The sequence below is a fragment of the Malaclemys terrapin genome, chromosome 4 (genome assembly GCF_027887155.1).
Source record: "Malaclemys terrapin pileata isolate rMalTer1 chromosome 4, rMalTer1.hap1, whole genome shotgun sequence".
NCBI lineage: Eukaryota > Metazoa > Chordata > Testudines > Emydidae > Malaclemys > Malaclemys terrapin.
The window spans coordinates 51,328,749-51,348,251 of record NC_071508.1 but is presented as its reverse complement, the minus strand read 5'-3'; the positions used below and the strand labels follow the sequence as shown (position 1 = coordinate 51,348,251).

The 19,503-nt window shown below is 47.8% G+C and overlaps 1 protein-coding gene across 1 annotated transcript in view; it reads left to right on the top strand.

The window, feature by feature from the left end:
• LOC128836133 (adenylate cyclase type 10-like) overlaps positions 1-19,503 on the top strand; it is a 76,552-nt gene that overhangs the window by 29,578 nt on the left and 27,471 nt on the right. Inside the window, exons 14-18 of the mRNA XM_054026150.1 lie at positions 1,542-1,734; positions 3,188-3,274; positions 5,101-5,384; positions 6,796-6,860; positions 10,913-11,038. Coding sequence (XP_053882125.1) covers positions 1,542-1,734; positions 3,188-3,274; positions 5,101-5,384; positions 6,796-6,860; positions 10,913-11,038 — 755 coding nt within the window. The remainder of the gene's footprint in view (positions 1-1,541; positions 1,735-3,187; positions 3,275-5,100; positions 5,385-6,795; positions 6,861-10,912; positions 11,039-19,503) is intronic.

Sequence of the window (19,503 nt, the reverse complement as noted above, 5' to 3'; positions counted from 1 at the left end):
AGGAGAAGGGAGAGGTGGTTAAAAAAGACACATTTTAGGGAACAATGGGTACACTCTTTCATTACAAGGTCGCATATTTCGGCTTGCAGGCAGCCATCGTAGGCCACAGTGTTTTGGCTTTTTTAACCTTCTTAACATGCGGGAAAGGTTGCAAACAGCAGCGCATTTCCCATATCAAGGATGAATTGGGTTGTCCATTTAAAATGGGGTTTCAATGTAAAAGGAGGGGGCTGCGGTTTCCCGGTTAACATGCGGCACAAACACAAGTAAACCACCCCCCCCCCACACACACACACACACGATTCTCTGGGATGATCACTTCACCCCTCCCCCCCACCGCGTGGTTAACAGCGGGGAACATTTCTGGTCAGAATAGCAGGAACGGGCGCCTCTGAATGTCCCCCTTAATAAAATCACCCCATTTCAACCAGGAGAGCTTTCTGGAGATGTCCCTGGAGGATTTCCGCTCCATCCCCATACACGTTAACAGACTTGCTTGCTTTTTTTTGTAATGTTTACAAATATTTACAAAGTTACACTCACCAGAGGTCTCCTGTGTGCCCTGAGGGTCTTGGGTGAGTTCGGGGGTTACTGGTTCCAGGTCCAGTGTCACAAACATATCCTGGCTGTTGGGGAAACCGGTTTCTCCGCTTCCTTGCTGCTGTGAGCTACCTACAGTACCTCCATCGTCATCTTCCTCGTTCCCCGAACCGTCTTCCCTGTGTGTTTCTCCAGTGAGAGAGTCATAGCACACGGTTGGGGTAGTGGTGGCTGCACCCCCTAGGATCGCATGCAGCTCCGCGTAGTAGCGGCAAGTTTGCGGCTCTGCCCCGGACCTTCCGTTTGCTTCTCTGGCTTTGTGGTAGGCTTGCCGTAGCTCCTTAATTTTCACGCGGCACTGCTGTGTGTCCCTGTTATGGCCTCGGTCCTTCATGGCCTTGGAGATCTTTTCTAATACTTTTCCATTTCTTTTACTGCTACGGAGTTCAGCTATCACTGCTTCATCTCCCCATATGGCGAGCAGATCTCGTACCTCCCGTTCGGTCCATGCTGGAGCTCTTTTGCGATCCTGGGAGGACTCCATGACGGTTACCTGTGCTGATGAGCTCTGCGTGGTCACCTGTGCTCTCCACGCTGGGCAAACAGGAAATGAAATTCAAACCTTCGCGGGTCTTTTCCTGTCTACCTGGTCAGTGCATCTGAGTTGAGAGCGCTGTCCAGAGCGGTCACAATGAAGCACTGTGGGATAGCTCCCGGAGGCCAATAACATCGAATTCTGTCCACACTACCCCAATTCCGACCCGCAAAGGCCGGTTTTATCGCTAATCCCCTCGTCGGAGGTGGTGTAAAGAAACCGGTTTAAAGGGCCCTTTAAGTCGAAAGAAAGGGCCTTGTTGTGTGGATGTGTCCAGGCTTAATTCGGTTTAACGCTGCTAAAGTCGACCTAAACCCGTAGTGTAGACCAGGCCCCAGAATGTCCTGGCACTTCCTGACTCCCCATTAGAACTTCCTTATAATTTCTTTTCATTTTAACCATGCAGGGTTGTTGCTATGGAGCTGACGAAGGTAAATGTGCAGCAGAATTTTTTTGTCATCCGGACACTCATGGCCATGTTTCTGGGGATTGAGGCCTGTAAATCTTACGCTGAAAGACAGAACATCCTCCAAGGCAAACTCCGAGGTGTGGTAGAAGAGTCCTACTATTGCCTCCTGAATAACATCTTTCTTGTTAAGGTAATGGAGAAAGCCCTCACTCTCTGGGGGGAAAGCATGTCTGTGGAATTGGGTTCTGTTATTTACCTTGCTTCACACCAATTCGGCATCTCAGCATTTTTTATTCTTACCCTGAAATTGCACACTGGCTCAAAGGTGTGAATTCTCATGAAATTCAACACAGTCATTATAATTGGGATATACAGGGTGCTGGGTATGGTTGCAGAAATGTTTGCTCCTAGATCTGCATGGAAGAATTAGTGGCATGATGCTGTCGATCTGATGCCATCCACTTCACCTGTCCCACTTCCTCACTCTTATTCTGGGATTGGCCTTCTTGCGGTCATGACGCTGACCTGTTTGGTGAGCCTGAATCCTAGTCTGTGCACACACCCTGGACTTTGTTCCTATACATTCTAAAGGATATTCACAGAATGTCGGCCATCTGCAGCTACACAGAAGGAAGGGAAGCAATTCCTCATAGACTTGTGAGGTTGCAAGAAATAGCCCTTACTCATCCCAGGAAAGACTTCGAAGGCAGCGCTTGGGGAGTTGGGGGTTCAGATGGGGGCTTAGGGCACTTAGAGAGCAGTTAAGAGAATGGGTGGATACTAATCAGTGATGGTAAGAGGATCCCCTCCAATGAGAAGTTGCATTTGACTTTTCAAGGGGAACAGGAGTGGAGAAAAGTTGAATGTGGAGGGAAAGATTTGCCCTGGTAGCTGCATTGGTTGCCATAAAAGTAAATGGGGGAGTTCATTTCTTGTTCTCCACACTTCAAAGATTTGCTTTTGCTGCCTGTCACTGCACAGCATGGAAACATCAAATTTCGAAAGAGGCCTAAGGGGAAAAAGGTGTCATGGAGGGTGAGGCTTCAAAAATGGAAACTGGGTGAAATGTGCAGGCTCGGCAGCCCTGGAGAACGAAACCCTTCTCCTTATCCACAGAATTCCTATAATGGCGGAGTGAGCCTGCTGTACACACACAACTTCCCACTTCTGCTCTGAAAGTACCATCTCTCTGGGTGAGAGGGCAGTTCAGCTATCACAGCCTCTCCAGTTTTTAGCCTGTCCACTGTCAGTCAACCAGAGTCAACGGAATCACAAGGGAAGTCAATGCCCATTGACTTCAGTGGGGCCAGGATTTCACCCATAGTTCCTCTGCTGTCGGCACCGTCCTACCAAGAGCAGGACTAAGACCAACAGTTTATTTCACATAGGTCACCAAAGAGCTGTCAGATGGTAGTTTAATTGTTCAGCTGGACTTAGACGGAGGATCTAGAAGCAGAGGCCTTGGTATATTCATGTACACATGCCCTAGATGATGCAAACCCTGTATGGAAAGGATAGACACTGAGATGAACATGTGTGTCTCACTAGGCTGGACATTTCAATCAGGGCTTTTCCCATGAATGTGTATATCATGAACAGGAACGCTGCCTCTTCTGCTTACTGTTCTCATTTTTTCTGACTAGTTTCCCACCTCTGCCGAGGTTTCCAAAATGGATCATGAAACAAGGACCGAGGAGATGGAACTATTTCTTGTGAAAATACTACAGAAGGTGAACCACTCTCTTTATTGTGAAACGGAGAGAAATGATTCCCCAGACTGCACTGGACTTGCAGATTCTGCTAATGAGCAGCTGGTTAGCAGGCTGGGAATACAGTGTACTCGGGTCATTTTCCTTATGGCCTTATCCTCTATATCCCTCCTCAATCCTAATTCCTGTTACCTGCACTCACTGTGTGATGTCTAAAGTTAGAGGGCAGGAACTATGTCTTTCTGTACCACCGAGTGCACTTTCTGGCCCTTCTCAGATTCAGATTATGGGACGGATTCTCCATGAAACTGGCTCATGCTTTGTCCCAAAACTTGGATCTCCTCCCAAAATGCAGGGACTATACCCCCAGAGTGGAAAAACATAAATAACCCCCCTTTCCAAAAGAGTGTAATCATCTTGGGTGACATTGCCCACGGTGTGCAGGGACACAGCCCTCTTACACGTGCATGAATGAAGTGGAATAAGCTGTCTGGGAGGAAAGCTCTGGACCTTGTCTCCTCCCTAGTCAGCACAGAAGGTCACGTTAGAGGTGGTCGGGGGGTCAGGCCATGGGCGGGGCCATGGATCCATGTGTATGCAGACCCAGTGGCATAGCCAGGTTCTAAGTGCAGGGGGAGCAAACATAAAAAAGGCGCCCCCCCCTTGGCTCCTCCTCTGGTCACGCCCACTTGGCTCCTCCTCCGGCCGCTCCATGCCCTCCCCTTAGCTGGCTCCTCCAGCCGTACCACGTCTCCCCCGCCTTGGCTCCTCCGGCCACGCTGCGGCCATGCTGCGCCCCCCCTCTGAGGGGCTCAGTCCGGGGGGAGGGGGCTGGGCATGGCACTGCCTGGCCTGGCCGAGTAAGTTTTTAGGGTGCGGTCGGAGAAGGGGGGGAGAAGAGGCGAGAAAGTTTCACGTGCCCCCAGGCAGGACTTGCCGAGTGACCTCGGACTCAGAGGAAAACATGACACCGCGCTGGGCGGCCGCCACGGGAGGGGGAGGGAAGAGGCTCGCGGGAAACTCCAGGCGGTGCGGGCTGCCCCCCTGCCCTGGGGCCAGGCTGGAGGCTGCGGGCGCGGGGAAGGGGTGCCGGGCGCTGCTCGCTTCTCCGGGGGGCTGTGGGGGAGCGGAGCAGCGGGGTGGGCAGCAGCTGGCAGGCGGGCAGATCCCCACCTCTCTCCGGCAGCTTCCTGCTTCCCTTGGCCCAGGCGGGTGTGCTTGGCAGCCCAGCACTGGACCCGGAGAAGAAGCCTGTTGCTGCTTCCTGCTATTTGTCCCCCGATCGCTTCCGGGAGGTGCTTGGGACATTAGACGTGTTGGGGCTTCTCGTCCCCTCTCCCATCCCTGCCTCTCTTTGCACTGTATAATGGGCTGCAAGCCGCTGCTAGGAGATGCTGCTGCTGCCGCATCCAGGGGCGGGGAGCGCTCGGCCGCTGAGCCCTGAGCCGCCGCAGGGGGTGGCTGCAGCGATGTTGGGGCCGCGCTGAGCATGGGGCGCAATGGCCGAGGAGCCGGCCCCTTCGCTCCTCCAGCCGCGCCCACCCCCCCAATGGCTCCTCTGGCCATGCTGCCCCTCCTTGCCTGCAGGAGCCCGGCCCGGCAGGCGCCACTTTTGAAAAATGTGCTGAGGGGAAGCGGCTGCTTCCCCTGCACCCCCCTAGCTATGCTACTGTGCAGATCCCCATATCCTATCTAACCAACACAAAGGAGCTGCAGCTGCTCTTCCACCCCATAGGTTGGAGTAGCAGTCACGGGGGTGGGGGATGACACCCCTGGCCCTGGCCTGAAGGCAAGATATACGTAACTGAAGCAACACCTTATTCAGGCGATTTTTTGCCCCTTTTCAGGTAGTGGAGAAAAACATTCTCATTTTTGTCATAGATGAAGCCCACTTCATTGATCCTGCATCATGGGAATTTCTGGACAATTTGCTCTCCAGCATCCCTGTGTTTATGGTCATGTCTCTATCTCCTCCCGGCCGCCAAGCACGGCCGCCTTGTGTCTCTGCTGCAAACATCATTAACAGCACAAAGACCACCTACGTTCAGCTGCGGGAGCTAAAACCCTCTGTGATCCTGCAAAAAGCCTGCCAGGACCTTGGGGTGGTCAGCATCTCCCGGGAACTAGAAATGTAAGTGATAGGCACCTGATCTGTGCTCTTAGCTGCAAACCAACCTTTCTCTGCAAAACAGAGGGGAGCAGGTCCATAAAGGAGGAACCAAATGGCTCATGGTCAAGTGACTGACTCTGTAGGGTCCATGAAAGCAGGGTCAAAACAGCCCAATAGCCTAGCACCTAGTAAAACATGGTTGGTCCTAACTTTATGCTGTTCCATCTAGGGCTTGGCAAAGATTCACTGTAGCCTAGTGGATAGAGCACTGGATTGGGACTGAGGTTTATTCCTGGCTCTATCACTGTCTTACTGGGTGACCTTGGGCAGATCACGTTGTTTCTCTGTCCCTCAGTTTCCCCATCTGTATAATGAAGCTGATTATACTGCCTCTGAAAAAACAATGATGAAAAGCACTATAGAAAGTCCAGATATTATTGTTATTAACATATAGCTCTTGGCTTGTCACTGCCTTCTAATGTTCTGGTTTGCAAATACATCCCAGGGCAGTTGCTTGGGGAATCTCTCGATCAGTTTGCTCCTAGGCAGAGAGCTAAGGTGGTACCATCCATCCCCTCTGTTGTGGTGAAGAGTGGTGAGTGCAGAAGGCTAAGATGTTAACTTGACCTTTGTTTCCTGCCCCACCATTCAGCAGTCAGGTGTGAGTGCACCTTAGTACAGCAACTGCCCTGTCCAAATTCCTTCCACTACTCACTCAACGCAAAGAGGGAAAATACAGTCTGAGCTGTTTGAGCTCTGACAGGGAAGTGGCTCTGCGTTGGAACTAGTCTGACTGGAGTGTTTATCAGAGTCCTTTAGAGGGAAGGTGGTCAGAATTCTTTGCTGATATTAAAGGGCCTACCCCTTTGGGGAAAGGAAAGAAGGGCTAGGTTTGCTGCTGGGTATCAGGTCAACATGGTCAGAGATTATTCCAGCTCTTTAGGCAAAGGGGTTGGCACAGGAGGGGGAGAGAAGGTGAGGCAGCAAAGGTTGGGGAAATGCGGTTTTCTGTCTGGGGTTGTCCCAGGAATCAATGCAGGCAGGGCAGCTCCAGACAGGTTCAGTGGTGGCATGTCTGGCTTGCAGAGCTTGAGAGGGTGTCTCAGCCTGTCATGATGGTGCAATGTGGTTCAGTCAGCCTCAGAGTTGGTTGGATGGAAGCTGAGGAGAAGCATAGAATCAGGCAGCGGGGACAGGTGAGGGAGAAGAAACCAACAGAAATCTTCAGTCTCCCATCCCCTAGGCAGTCTGGGATCCAGTTGGTCCAGTGATGGGGCCCAAAGTCTGGGTGAAGCCTGGATGTCCTCAGAGTAATTCCCAGAGCCCACAAACAAAGGTAAAATCATCAAAGTAAAGCATAAGCTTTCTGGAGTAACCCCCCCAGCCATCAAGTGCCAGTGGCTCCTACACCTCTTCTCAACATGTCCCACAGGGGGCAGGTGATGACTTACCCACCCATCTATCTTCATTATTCCAGCCAGCTGAACACAGCTGCCAGTACCTCAAATTTGGGCAATTCCTTCCAGTTCTAGACTCTTTATACCTATTTCTATATCCATTTGTGACCTGCTGAGAGTCCTCAGCGTTGTATCAGCAGTTCCCTTTTTGCTTAGGTAAAACCCAGTCTGTACCAGGCTTCCATCTCCAGTTTTATAAACAGACTTAGCAAACGTCTAGCTCCAGGTTGCCCTTTCACCCATTCAAATTGCAAGGCTAAAAATTCATTAAACCCTATTTGATACCTGCTTTCAGCTAAAAGCAATCAACTAAAAAAAAAAATCTGCACAGTGCCTTTTAAAATGTTATCCTTATTGGTTTTTCCATTTTACTACTGTAATGCAGATGGCCATGCCAGTACTGTTTCCATATTTGCTAAGATACTAAAGCTAAGCATGGTACGAAAACACTGGATGTGTTTTCTAAAAGATATGCTCTAGTTTCAACAGGAATTATTTCAGGGAAATTCTATGGGCTGTATTATACTGGCGGTGAGACTAGCTGATCACAGTGGTTTCTTCTGGCCTTAGAATCTGTGAATCGATGAAACATCAGGTAATGAGCGGACTTGGGGGATATTTTGCCAAAGGAAGCTTTACTGACATTTTGAGTCTTTGCAATTCAAGTGGCTGAGAGGCCGCAAATGTCATAGCAACTGGTCAACAGATATTGGCCGAGCCTGTTTAAAACATTGCAAATCAAAAGCCTGGTATAAAATGGAGAGATTTTCAAAAGAGCAACCGGAAGTTAGATGCCTAACTGCTGCATGTGCCTAAGCGAATCTCCTTACCCTCCTCCTGGTTTTGTATAAGTACTGTAGAAGGGACCCTTAAAATAACTCCAAGGACTCCTATGTGACCCCCACACTGGCATAACCATAGGATCCTAGATTCCATTGTGTGCATTGACTGAAGCAAGAAGTCCTGTGGGGGAGAGGAGGACAGTAATTAATTAAAGATTGAATCATAGTGTGTATGCACAATTAAAGTTGTATGGGTGATGTCAATGGGAGCTGCTGGGTGCTCAGCACTTTTGAAATAATCAGGCAATTTATTTAAGTGCCCAAATATGGATTTAAGAGTCTTACTTTAGGCTCCCATTTTTGAAAATCTTGGCATTTATTTATATTATAGTAACACCTAAGGGTGCCAGTCAGGATGAGGGCTCCAGTGTCCCTGCCCTAAAAACACTGAGACTGTATGTTACAACAGGTAGCCAAAGAGGGTGGTGGTGGGAATGGGAGGGTGAGAGTTAGGCCTGGTCCACACTAACCCCCCACTTCGAACTAAGGTACCCAAATTCAGCTACGTTAATAACGTAGTGAATTCGAAGTACCTTAGTTCGAACTTACCACGGGTCCAGACGCGGCAGGCAGGCTTCCCCGTCGATGCCACGTACTCCTCTCGCCGAGCTGGAGTACAGGCGTCGACGGGGAGCACTTCCGGGATCGATCCGGGATCGATTTATCGCGTCTAGACAAGACGCGATAAATCGATCCCAGAAGATCGATTGCTTACCTCCGGACCCGGAGGTAAGTGTAGACCTACCCTTAGTCAAACAAGTACATTTTAGCACAATGAACAGTGCTTATGGCTTGCCATCTGCCTTGCCAATGTCAACTGACAGTGTCTTGCAGGCATAAAGGCAGAGGTGACTTTTAAGGAGGGATTTGAAGAAGGAAAAGGTGGGGACTAGATGGACTTTGCCAGAGAGCTTTTCTGCGACTGATAGGGCTTTATGGGAGAAAGGAGGAAGGTGTTTAAGGAAGAGGCTGGCTGTGACAGGTTGGAACTCTGCAAGAAGGTGGTGACACCTATGTGATGAGTTAGCAGAGAATATTTAGGCTTGACATGGGTCCAGTTTTAGTAACCTAGTTGCTATTAGTAACATTTAAAAACAAACATGGGGCCAGATCCTCAGCTGTTGTAAACGACCATAGCTACGTTAAGTGCTGATTTACACCTGACTGTCATTTGAATATGAGCCTGATCCCCTGCCCTGCTGCTCATTCACCCCACGACACACTCTGTATCTTCAGTACAGCCCTGCAACCTACCACGTAGGAGGCATACAGGACACTTGATGCAGCCTCGTCCATTTCAACTGCAACCTTAGATGTTGTTAAGGCACCTGTCACCAGGGTATCTACGTAGCTACCATCCCCAACATCGCCCAAGGAGAATAACAGTCCCTTATTTTAATGGTCAGTGATAGTTTTGTCTCTGTCTTGATCCAGAGAAGCCATGGAATACCATTTTACTGCTAGGAGTTGCTGCGGAACCTCCATTTAAAGAACATGCTCATCTTCCATCTTTGGGAGGAGGAGGAGGAAGTAGATGATGAGTGGAAAGGCCTTTTCAGTAAGCTACTTGTCATTAACTCATCATCACTTGGTAACCTGGTCTGTTCATTCCCTCTGAAGCACCTGGCATTGGCCACTGTTGCAAGACAGGTTCTTATGTTCTTAAATGCCACAGCCCACTGTATAGTGTGTAGTGACTCACCCTCCCAGGCAGTTCTCATCTTTCTGGGAATGTTTGTCGGCCTGGCACTGGCTGCTGGAATTCAGGGAAGGAAGGAGGGTGCAAGGGGCAAAGAGGAGATGTGCTGAGGGGAATGGAAAGAGTAGCTGAACAGGCTAGGAAAGGAGGCAAGACTGGGGCCAGGGGAGGCAGCAGAGAGGGTAAGTGGTAGACGTTCAGCAGTAGAATGTTGGGTTGCAGGGTTCCATTCCTGTCTCTGGGAGGGGAGTGAGGTTGAGTGATTAAAGCATGGGACTGAGTTAGAACTCTTGGATGCTATTTGTCCCTGAGAAATTTCTATTCCTGCTCCAAATCTTTGGGACACTAAAGTTGCTCAAAAAGAGGGCAGGTGGAAAATATGCATTTTTTTAACATTGACAAAACTGCTGAACCATTTTCAGTGTTAACTGTTCAAAAAACCAAATCTGAGGCAGAGACCAAGCATGGAAAATTTCAGTCCCAAAGCTTAATGCCTAACAAAGTTATAAGTCACTGAAAAAAGGTTATAATGCAATTTGTTAGCAACCTTAACAGGTTTCCTCTATGTGCTACCCCTCTAAGAGTGAATAGTTATAGTTTTCCATAATAGAATATGCTGCCACCCAGTGAAATGAAAAAGCAACATATTTAAAACATTAAAGGAAACACTTTCCTACTCACCACACAGTTAATCTGTGGACTAATTGATACAAGATATTATGGTGACAAATATCTTCCAACCAAAAGATTTTGATATTTATGGGAATGGTATCACTTGCAGTTATACTAGCTAAGATATGAGAAATGTAGCGGATAGATTCTTAGATATGTTGTTCAATACTCAGACAAAATACATTTGCCTGAAAACAAAAACAAACCCAGCACATCTGTCCATGTTTTTGATTATTAACATTTGATGGACATGCCTGGCTTGATAAATGGGTAATCAGAATAATACAATCACCAGAAACAAAACGTCTTGCATAGTGCAAAGGTAACACCCTGTTAAACAGAGAGATTTGATGATTATATTGTATAATGTTTCTTTAAATAAAAGCTGTTGTAAATATCAAAAACAAAATGATAATAATTCCATGGCAATGATTCTGTAAGCCTTTTAAAACTTCCTAAATAAATAAGGGGGAAGAGAAAAAGAGCAGCCCAGCTCCTGCAGGCCATAAACCAGCCATTTACTTCCTGGGATTAGGCTAGTACTTCCCCATATATTAGTGCCAAATTTCCATAAGGGAAGAAGAGTTACGGTTTCCTCCTAAGATAGGCCATTGATCTGATTTAGTCTGGGAAATCTAGGCAACACCAAAGATTTGGCCCCCAGAAGAGCCAGCCTCGGAATGTTGTGATTAAGTAGAAATGCAATGGAACCTGTTTTGCATTCTGGGTGATAGAGTTTATTCTCACACCCAATTGGTTATAATGGCTGTTCCCATTAGATCTTGTCAAGTATTGTTTTGCTTTGGATAGATTTAAAAAGCAAACAAATTAAAATGGGAGTTCTTGTAATTGTTTTTTCTCCTCTTTCTCTCCGTGCAGCCAATGCCATCAAGGTCATCCCCTCCAAAATGGAATCGCTTTCCAGCTCAGACAATGAATTGTACATTTGCACCATTCGCCAGAATGTTACGTTGCAAAATATTATGCTGCTCCCTACCTTAAAAGGTGAGGGTCTGATCCTGATGTCTCCCGCCAGTGGGGACACAATGTTTCTGTTCCTTAAGGGCAGCAGTTAAAGAGGGCCTGGAAGCTTGAATGCGGCAGACAGCGCAGGTCTGAACTTTGGAGCAAAGCGGAGAAGCACGAGTCTGAGCTCTGCAGAATAGGCCAGACCTTCCAATTAGGCAAGAAGTATGTGTAGTGGTTCCTCACTCTCAAGTGGGGATGGAGGCCACCCGGCCTCACTACAGGCAGGTAGCAATCAATAGTCTATGGGGAAGTTCTGGCCCGGGAGAGGGAGGGGGGAGGGTAGAGCACAGGCAGTCTATGGCCCACAACCTCCTGACTGGAGCAGACAGCAATTAACAGTCTATGGCCCACAACCTCCTGGCTGGGGCAGAGCAAAAGCAGGCAAGCGCAGACCATCCGGCCTAAGGTGCAGGGGCGGCTCTAGCTTTTTTGCTGCCCCAAGCACGGCAGGCAGGCTGCCTTCGGCGGCTTGCCTGCGGGAGGTCCGCCGGTCCCGCAGCTTTGGCATACCCGCCGCCGAATTGTCGCCGAATACATGGGACCGGCGGCTCTCCCACAGGCAAGCCGCCGAAGGCAGCCTGACTGCCGCCCTCGCAGGGACCGGCAGGGCGCCCCCCATGGTTTGCCGCCCCAGGCACGTGCTTGGTGCGCTGCTGTCTGGAGCCGCCACTGCTAAGGTGGGTAGACTGCCACCCCAGGAGTTAGGATGACCAGATGTCCCAATTTTATAGGGACAGTCCCGATTTTTGAGGCTTTTTCTTATATAGGCTCCTACTACCCCCCACGCCCTGTCCCGGTTTTTTACACTTGCTGTCTGGTCACCCTACCAGGGGTGGGGTTGGCAGCAGTGGATAGGGAGACCTGGGCCCACCCTACTCCACTGGGTCCCAGCCCAGGGCCCTAACGGTGGCAGTAAGGGCCAGCTTTAGGACCTGCGGGGCCTGATTCCGCGGTCCGGGTCTTCAGTGGCGGAGGGGTCTGCTCCACATCTTCTGCGGCACTGAAGGACCCCTCGCCGTCGAAATGCCGCCGGAGCGGACCACCACCGTGTGAGCCTAAAGCGCGGGGCCCTCTTAGGCGCGGGTGCGGGGCCCTCTTATCCGCGGGGCCCGATCCTGGGGAATTGGCCTTAAACTTGGCCCTGGTGTCAGACAATCCTTGGGGATTCTCATCTGTCTCCTCCGACCGCAGGGCGCAGCTCCACTCAGGGCCTAGTCTGCAGGGCCGTCCTTAGGATTTAAGGGGCCCTGTGCAGTATTATTAAACTGGTGCCCCTATGCCCGATGGCAGCCCGGGGGTGGGGGGAGGTTAGGGACGAGGCAGCAAAAGATACCGGCCCCCCTGGCCTGCCTCACAGTGGTGGAGAGTCACAGTTCCCCGCAGAGACCCCCTTACCCTCTCCCTCACACAGAATGCGTGGTGCTGGCACATTCGGCTCTGTGAATACAGCCCCTGCCTAAGGAGACTGCAGTGCGCACTGGGTGTGCAGGAGCCAACCCGCTCTTACTTCCTGTCATGGGCAGTGGGTGAAGCTGCCCCCTGGGGAGGCTAGCTCCCCAGCCCACCCCTTCTGCCTGTGGCCTCGCCCATACTCCACTCCTGCTCCGCCCCAGGCCCCGCCCCACTCCACCCAGGCCCTACCCTCTCCCTATTGTCTCCCTCCTCTCTTCCCTCCCCCATCGTGCTCACCCCCTTCTAGCCAAATCCCTGAACCCTAATGAAGCAAATGATATTTGAAAAAAACACTCTTATGCAATTTCTTTCTAAAGAAAATGGGGCATGTTTTCCACTGCATGCCAGATGGTGAAGACTGGACATGCAGAAGGTACCTAATTAAAAGCACTAAACTTGGAAATAAAAAAATGTCAGTCACAGGTTTTTTGATATGCCCTGAAGTTTGTCAGAGATTTATTTGCAAAAACTTTGTAGTAAGGGCGAGTCAGCAGTCTTGCTGAATAGAACATTAAGTATGGAATACATGATGCAACTCTTCTCTGTTTTACATTTTCTTAATCAGTATTTCTAAGCTGATTTTATATTTTAAATGTACTCTTAAGCCTTCATAAAGTAATCATTCCAGATTACTACATATTTAACTCACTCATATTTAACAAAAATATTATTTTAAATTAATCAGTCACAGAGGTTTAGTGTGTTCATAACAATGTTCATTGCTTTTAGAAAAAGGGAACACTAATTTACTTTGTGTGATCTCCATAACAATAGACATGCTTATGAAATTTCACCAACTTTAAAATATATGTTTCCAAAGATTTTAGGCATAACAAAGGATGTTATATCTTACTAAGTACTGATTTTGCTGAAGGGTTCTCTTAAAACTAGTTCATCATATAGTCAGAAGTAAAGAAAGGGAAACTCTTTGTCCAGCTATCTGGAAGGAAAGGGGTGTTGTCCCTTTAAGGGCTCTCTTAAATGAGCGGGGGCATATGAAGGGAGAAAGGGATGGACAGGAAGATTTTGGAAGCAAGTTTTTTTACTATAGTAATTAAAACTAAAATGTGTATTTTAGATAAGGGTGGTCTTTTGAAGGATTTATTTAAAAAACTATGTCTGAAGATCCAAGCATTTAAGGCTGAAGATGATTGTGTATCTAAAAATCTATGCCAGGATTTTTTAGAGATGTGATTTTATAATCTTAAGGAAATCATCTGCAAACACGTGGAAGGTGGTAAGGTGATAGGGAATAGCCTGCATGGATTTGTAAAGAACAAATCGTGTCAAACCAATCTGATAACTTTCTTTGATAGGATAACGAGTCTTGTGGATAAGGGAGAAGCTGTGGATGTGGTATACCTAGACTTTAGTAAGGCATTTGATATGGTCTTACATGATATTCTTATCGATAAACTAGGCAAATACAATTTAGATGGAGCTACTATAAGGTGGGTGCATAACTGGCTGGATAACCGTACTCAGAGAGTTGTTATTAATGGTTCCCAATCCTGCTGGAAAGGCATAACAAGTGGGGTTCCGCAGGGGTCTGTTTTGGGACTGGCTCTGTTGAATATCTTCATTAACGACTTAGATATTGGCATAGAAAGTACGCTTATTAAGTTTGCAGATGATTCCAAACTGGGAGGGATTGCAAGTTGTTAGATGGAATATACTGTTTCACTTAGCTATCAATAAGATGTTTTTAAAATACTGAAGTGAACCACTGACTTTAAAACTGAAATTCAAAATGGAGTACATGAACTCTAACTTTGAACTCCATCTTTGAGAGGGGACTTATTTTGCTACACAGACTCTAGCTTAAACCAGTCAGAACCGGTTTTTCCCGCCAAGTCCAACCCTCAGTGTTCCATCACCTCAGAAGCATTCCATCACCTCAGAACTCTTCCCGCCAAAAAGGCTTTATAAGGTCTTGTTCAGCGCCTGCGCGGGGCTGTCCATTCCAGCGACAGTTCGTACACGGTCGGGTCTTCGCAGAGCTCCAGAGTTGAGATCGAAGAACAACATCTATCCTGTAGTGTGTTTGAGGAAGAGGAGTCCTGTCATCGTCATTCCTATATCCTGCATCTCCTGGTGTCCATCATCCCAGAGGGTCTCCTCGCCAGCGACGAGAACCATCAGTCGTCTGGACTCCCCAGTGTTCCTCCTCAAGGACTCTAAATCAGTCCAAGAGTTGTAGGTCCTGGGCATCACGCCTGTACGTGACATCTGCTGCATCAGAGCAATAGGAGAAAGGTTTCCGTGTTGGGGTATTATTTATTGTTTTGTAAAATCCCACGGGAGGGTTTATGGGCCTGAGCTCCAAGCTCTCAGAGTCAGTCACTGATCCACTATTTTACTGATTTATGGTTTTGCTGTTTCACTGTGTTATTCTTGTATTTCTCCCCCCATTTTCCCTAGTTTCTCTGTACCTTTTATCCCTAATACACTTACCTTTATTTGCACCATATTATCTTGTCTTTTCTTTATTTTATTATATTTTATGGGTAGCTAAATCCACCGGTGACAGACATGGAAGGGAGCCGAGTCTGCAGCTTCTGAGAAAAGGGGCTTTCCCTGTTATATCTTCCCTCTACCATCTCTCTAGTATTTCCTTTGAAGCGTTACCTTCTTCCCCTTGAGGTAACAAAGTGCTTTGGAGGACAGGGTCATAATTCAAAATGATCTGGACAAATTGGAGAAATGGTCTGAGGTAAACAGGATGAAGTTTAACAAAGATAAATGTAAAGTGCTCCACTTAGGAAGGAAAAATCAGTTTCACACATACAGAATGGAAAGAGACTGTCTCGGAAGGAGTACGGCAGAAAGGGATCTAGGGGTTATAGTGGACCACAAGCTAAATATGAGTCAACAGTGTGATGCTGTTGCAAAAAAAGCGAACATGATTCTGGGATGTATTAACAGGTGTGTTGTGAGCAAGACACGAGAAGTCATTCTTCCGCTCTACTCTGCGCTGGTTAGGCCTCAACTGGAGTATTGTGTCCAGTTCTGGGCATCGCATTTCAAGAAAAATGTGGAGAAATTGGAGAGGGTCAAGAGAAGAGCAACAAGAATGCTTAAAGGTCTTGAGAACATGACCTATGAAGGAAGGCTGAAAAAACTGGGTTTGTTTAGTTTGGAAAAGAGAAGACTGAGAGGGGACATGATAGCAGTTTTTAGGTATCTAACAGGGTGTCATAAGGAAGAGGGAGAAAACTTGTTCACCTTAGCCTCTAAGGATAAAACGAGAAGCAATGGGCTTAAACTGCAGCAAGGGAGATTTAGGTTGGACATTAGGAAAAAGTTCCTAACTGTCAAGGTGGTTAAACACTGGAATAAATTGCCTAGGGAGGTTGTGGAATCTCCATCTCTGGAGATATTTAAGAGTAGATTAGATAAATGTCTGTCAGGGATGGTCTAGACAGTATTTGGTCCTGCCATGAGGGCAGGGGACTGGACTCAATGACCTCTCAAGGTCCCTTCAGGTCCTAGAATCTATGAATCTTCACCAACTCACTAATGAAATATTTTTAAAGCAAATTTTAAACTAAGGTCCTGTAGACTAACATGTTCTGAGTAAATATTATAGTAATGCACAACTGGTTTTGTCAGCAAATTCAGAAACTGACAATATATACGTAGGGGTTGCCAAATGCCTGTTAAATGGGTTCATTACCACTTGAATGGCTCTTTAACAGTTTCAGTGTTGTGCTAATAGGTCTGGTAGGGTGGAAGACTTTTTCACTTTTAAGTTACTAGATCCCTTCCGGAGTAAGAGTCACCAGGCTGCAGCAGCCAGCTATGGGAGCCTGCAGGAAGGGTCAGAACAGGGATAGGAAGAGGCAGGAGGGGGACACTAAGACCCAGTGGTGCCCTAAATTTTCAGGTGCCCTAAGTAGCCTCCTATGCCTAAGGACGGCCCTGCTAGTCTGGGATCATGTTGAGATTCCAGCTCCCTAAAAGAGAAATAGAATCATAGAATATCAGGGTTGGAAGGGACCTCAGTAGGTCATCCAACCCCCTGCTCAAAGCAGGACCAATTTCCAACTAAATCATCCCAGCCAGGGCTTTGTCAAGCCTGACCTTAAAGACTTCTAAGGAAGGAGATTCCACCACTTCCCTAGGTAACCCATTTCAGTGCTTCACCACCCTCGTAGTGAAAAAGTTTTTCCTAATATCCAACCTAAACCTCCCCCACTGCAACTTGAGACCATTACTCCTTGTTCTGTCATCTGATACCACTGAGAACAGTCTAGATCCATCCTCTTTGGAACCCCCTTTCAGGTTGGTAGTTGAAAGCAGCTATCAAATCCCCCCTCATTCTTCTCTTCTGCAGACTAAACAATCCCAGTTCCCTCAGCCTCTCCTCATAAGTCATGTGCTCCAGCCCCCTAATAATTTTTGTTGCCTTCCGCTGGACTCTTTCCAATTTTTTCACATCCTTCTTGTAGTGTGGGGCCCAAAACTGGACACAGTACTCCAGATGAGGCCTCACCAATGTCGAATAGAGAGGAATGATCACGTCCCTCGATCTGCTGGCAATGCCCCTACTTATACAGCCCAAAATGCCGTTAGCCTTCTTGGCAACAAGGGCACACTGTTGACTCATATCCAGCTTCTCGTCCACTGTAACCCCTAGGTCCTTTTCTGCAGAACTGCTTCCTAGCCATTCGGTCCATAGTCTGAAACAGTGAATGGGATTCTTCCATCCTAAGTGCAGGACTCTGCACTTGTCCTTGTTGAACCTCATCAGGTTTCTTTTGGCCCAATCCTCTAATTTGTCTAGGTCCCTCTTATATTCTATCCCTATCCTCCAGCGTATCTACCACTCCTCCCAGTTTAGTGTCATCTGCAAACTTGCTGAGAGTGCAGTCTACACCATCCTCCAGATCATTAATGAAGATATTGAACAAAACCGGCCCCAGGACCAACCTTGGGTCACTCTGCTTGAAACCAGCTGCCAACTAGACATGGAGTCATTGATCACTACCCGTTGAACCCGATGATCTAGCCAGCTTTCTATCCACCTTATAGTCCTTTCATCTAGCCCATACTTCTTTAACTTGCCGGCAAGAATACTGTGGGAGACCGTATCAAAGGCTTTGCTAAAGTCAAGGAATAACACATCCACTGCTTTCCCCTCATCCACAGATCCAGTTATCTCCTCATAGAAGGCAATTAGGTTACTGAGGCATGACTTGCCCCTGGTGAATCCATGCTGATTGTTCCTGATCACTTTCCTCTCCTCTAAGAGCTTCAGAATTGATTCCTTGAGGACCTGCTCCATGATTTTTCCAGGGACTGAGGTGAGGCTGACTGGCCTGTAGTTTCCCGGATCCTCCTTCTTCCCTTTTTTAAAGATGGGCACTACATTAGCCTTTTTTTCCAGTCATCTGGGACCTCCTCCGATCACCATGGATTTTTAAAGATTATGGCCAATGGCTCTGCAATCACATCCGCCAACTCCTTTAGCACCCTTGGATGCAGTGCATCCGGCCCTGTGGACTTGTGCTCATCCAGTTTTTCTAAATAGTCCTGAACCAAACCACTTCTTTCTCCCCTGAGGCTGGTTACCTCCTCCCCATACTGTGCTGCCCAGTGCAGCAGTCTGGGAGCTGACCTTGTTTGTGAAGACAGAGGCAAAAAAAGCATTGAGTACATTAGCTTTTTCCACATCCTCTGTCACTAGGTTGCCTCCCTCATTCAGTAAGGGGCCCACACTTTCCTTGACTTTCTTCTTGTTGCTAACATACCTGAAGAAACCCTTCTTGTTACTCTTAACATCTCTTGCTAGCTGCAACTGCAAGTGTGATTTGGCCTTCCTGATTTCATTCCTGCATGCCAATATTTTTATACTTCTCCCTGGTCGTTTGTCCAATCTTCCACTACTTATATGCTTCTTTTTTGTGTTTAAGATCAGCAAGGATTTCACTGTTAAGCCAAGCTGGTCTCCTGCCGTATTTACTATTCTTTCTACACATCGGGATTTTTTTTCCTGCAACCTCAATAAGGATTCTTTAAAATACATCTGCTGCTCCCTCCAGTGTTCCAGCCCCAACTGAGCTCTGGGGTTCTCCTTTTATACTTTCTGTCCCGCCCCAGGACTTCTGGTGAGGGGGGAGTGGCAGATTTAGCTCTGCCCACTAGGGGGAGTTTAGTGGTCCCTTGCTCTCCAGCTTTGAGGGTGGCCACTCAGTCTCACTACAGTCTGCTTAACAGGCATTCTTCTGGCGTTTGTACTGTAAAAGGTTCTCCCCTCTTTTTGCCCCAATCTAATCCCTGAATACGCTGGTCTGCTCTTGGAGTCATGCCAGGCCTCAAGTCCAGTAGTTGGCACTCTAGCTCGGTGCAGCAGAGTTCTGATGCTGTTCTGGGAAGCCGCTTTAAGTCTCATTTAAATGACAAACTATTAAGAATTAATATAAACACAGCCCTCCTAATAAATTCTACAGTCAAATCAAGGTACTGTGCAGTTATGGTGGCTCCTGGATCAACTCATGGTCAGTACAAAAATCCAATGTGTGAATTCATAGAATCATAGAATCATAGAATATCAGAGTTGGAAGGGACCTCAAGAGGTCATCTAGTCCAACCCCCTGCTCAAAGCAGGACCAATTCCCAGCTAAATCATCCCAGCCAGGGCTTTGTCAAACCGGGCCTTAAAAACCTCCAAGGAAGGAGACTCCACCACCTCCCTAGGTAACGCATTCCAGTGTTTCACCACCCTCCTAGTGAAATAGTTTTTCCTGATATCCAACCTGGACCTCCCCCACTGCAACTTGAGACCATTGCTCCTTGTTCTGTCATCTGCCACCACTGAGAACAGCCGAGCTCCATCCTCTTTGGAATCCCCCTTCAGGTAGTTGAAGGCTGCTATCAAATCCCCCCTCATTCTTCTCTTCTGCAGACTAAACAATTCCAGTTCCCTCAGCCTCTCCTCATAAGTCATGTGCTCCAGACCCCTAATCATTTTTGTTGCCCTCCGCTGG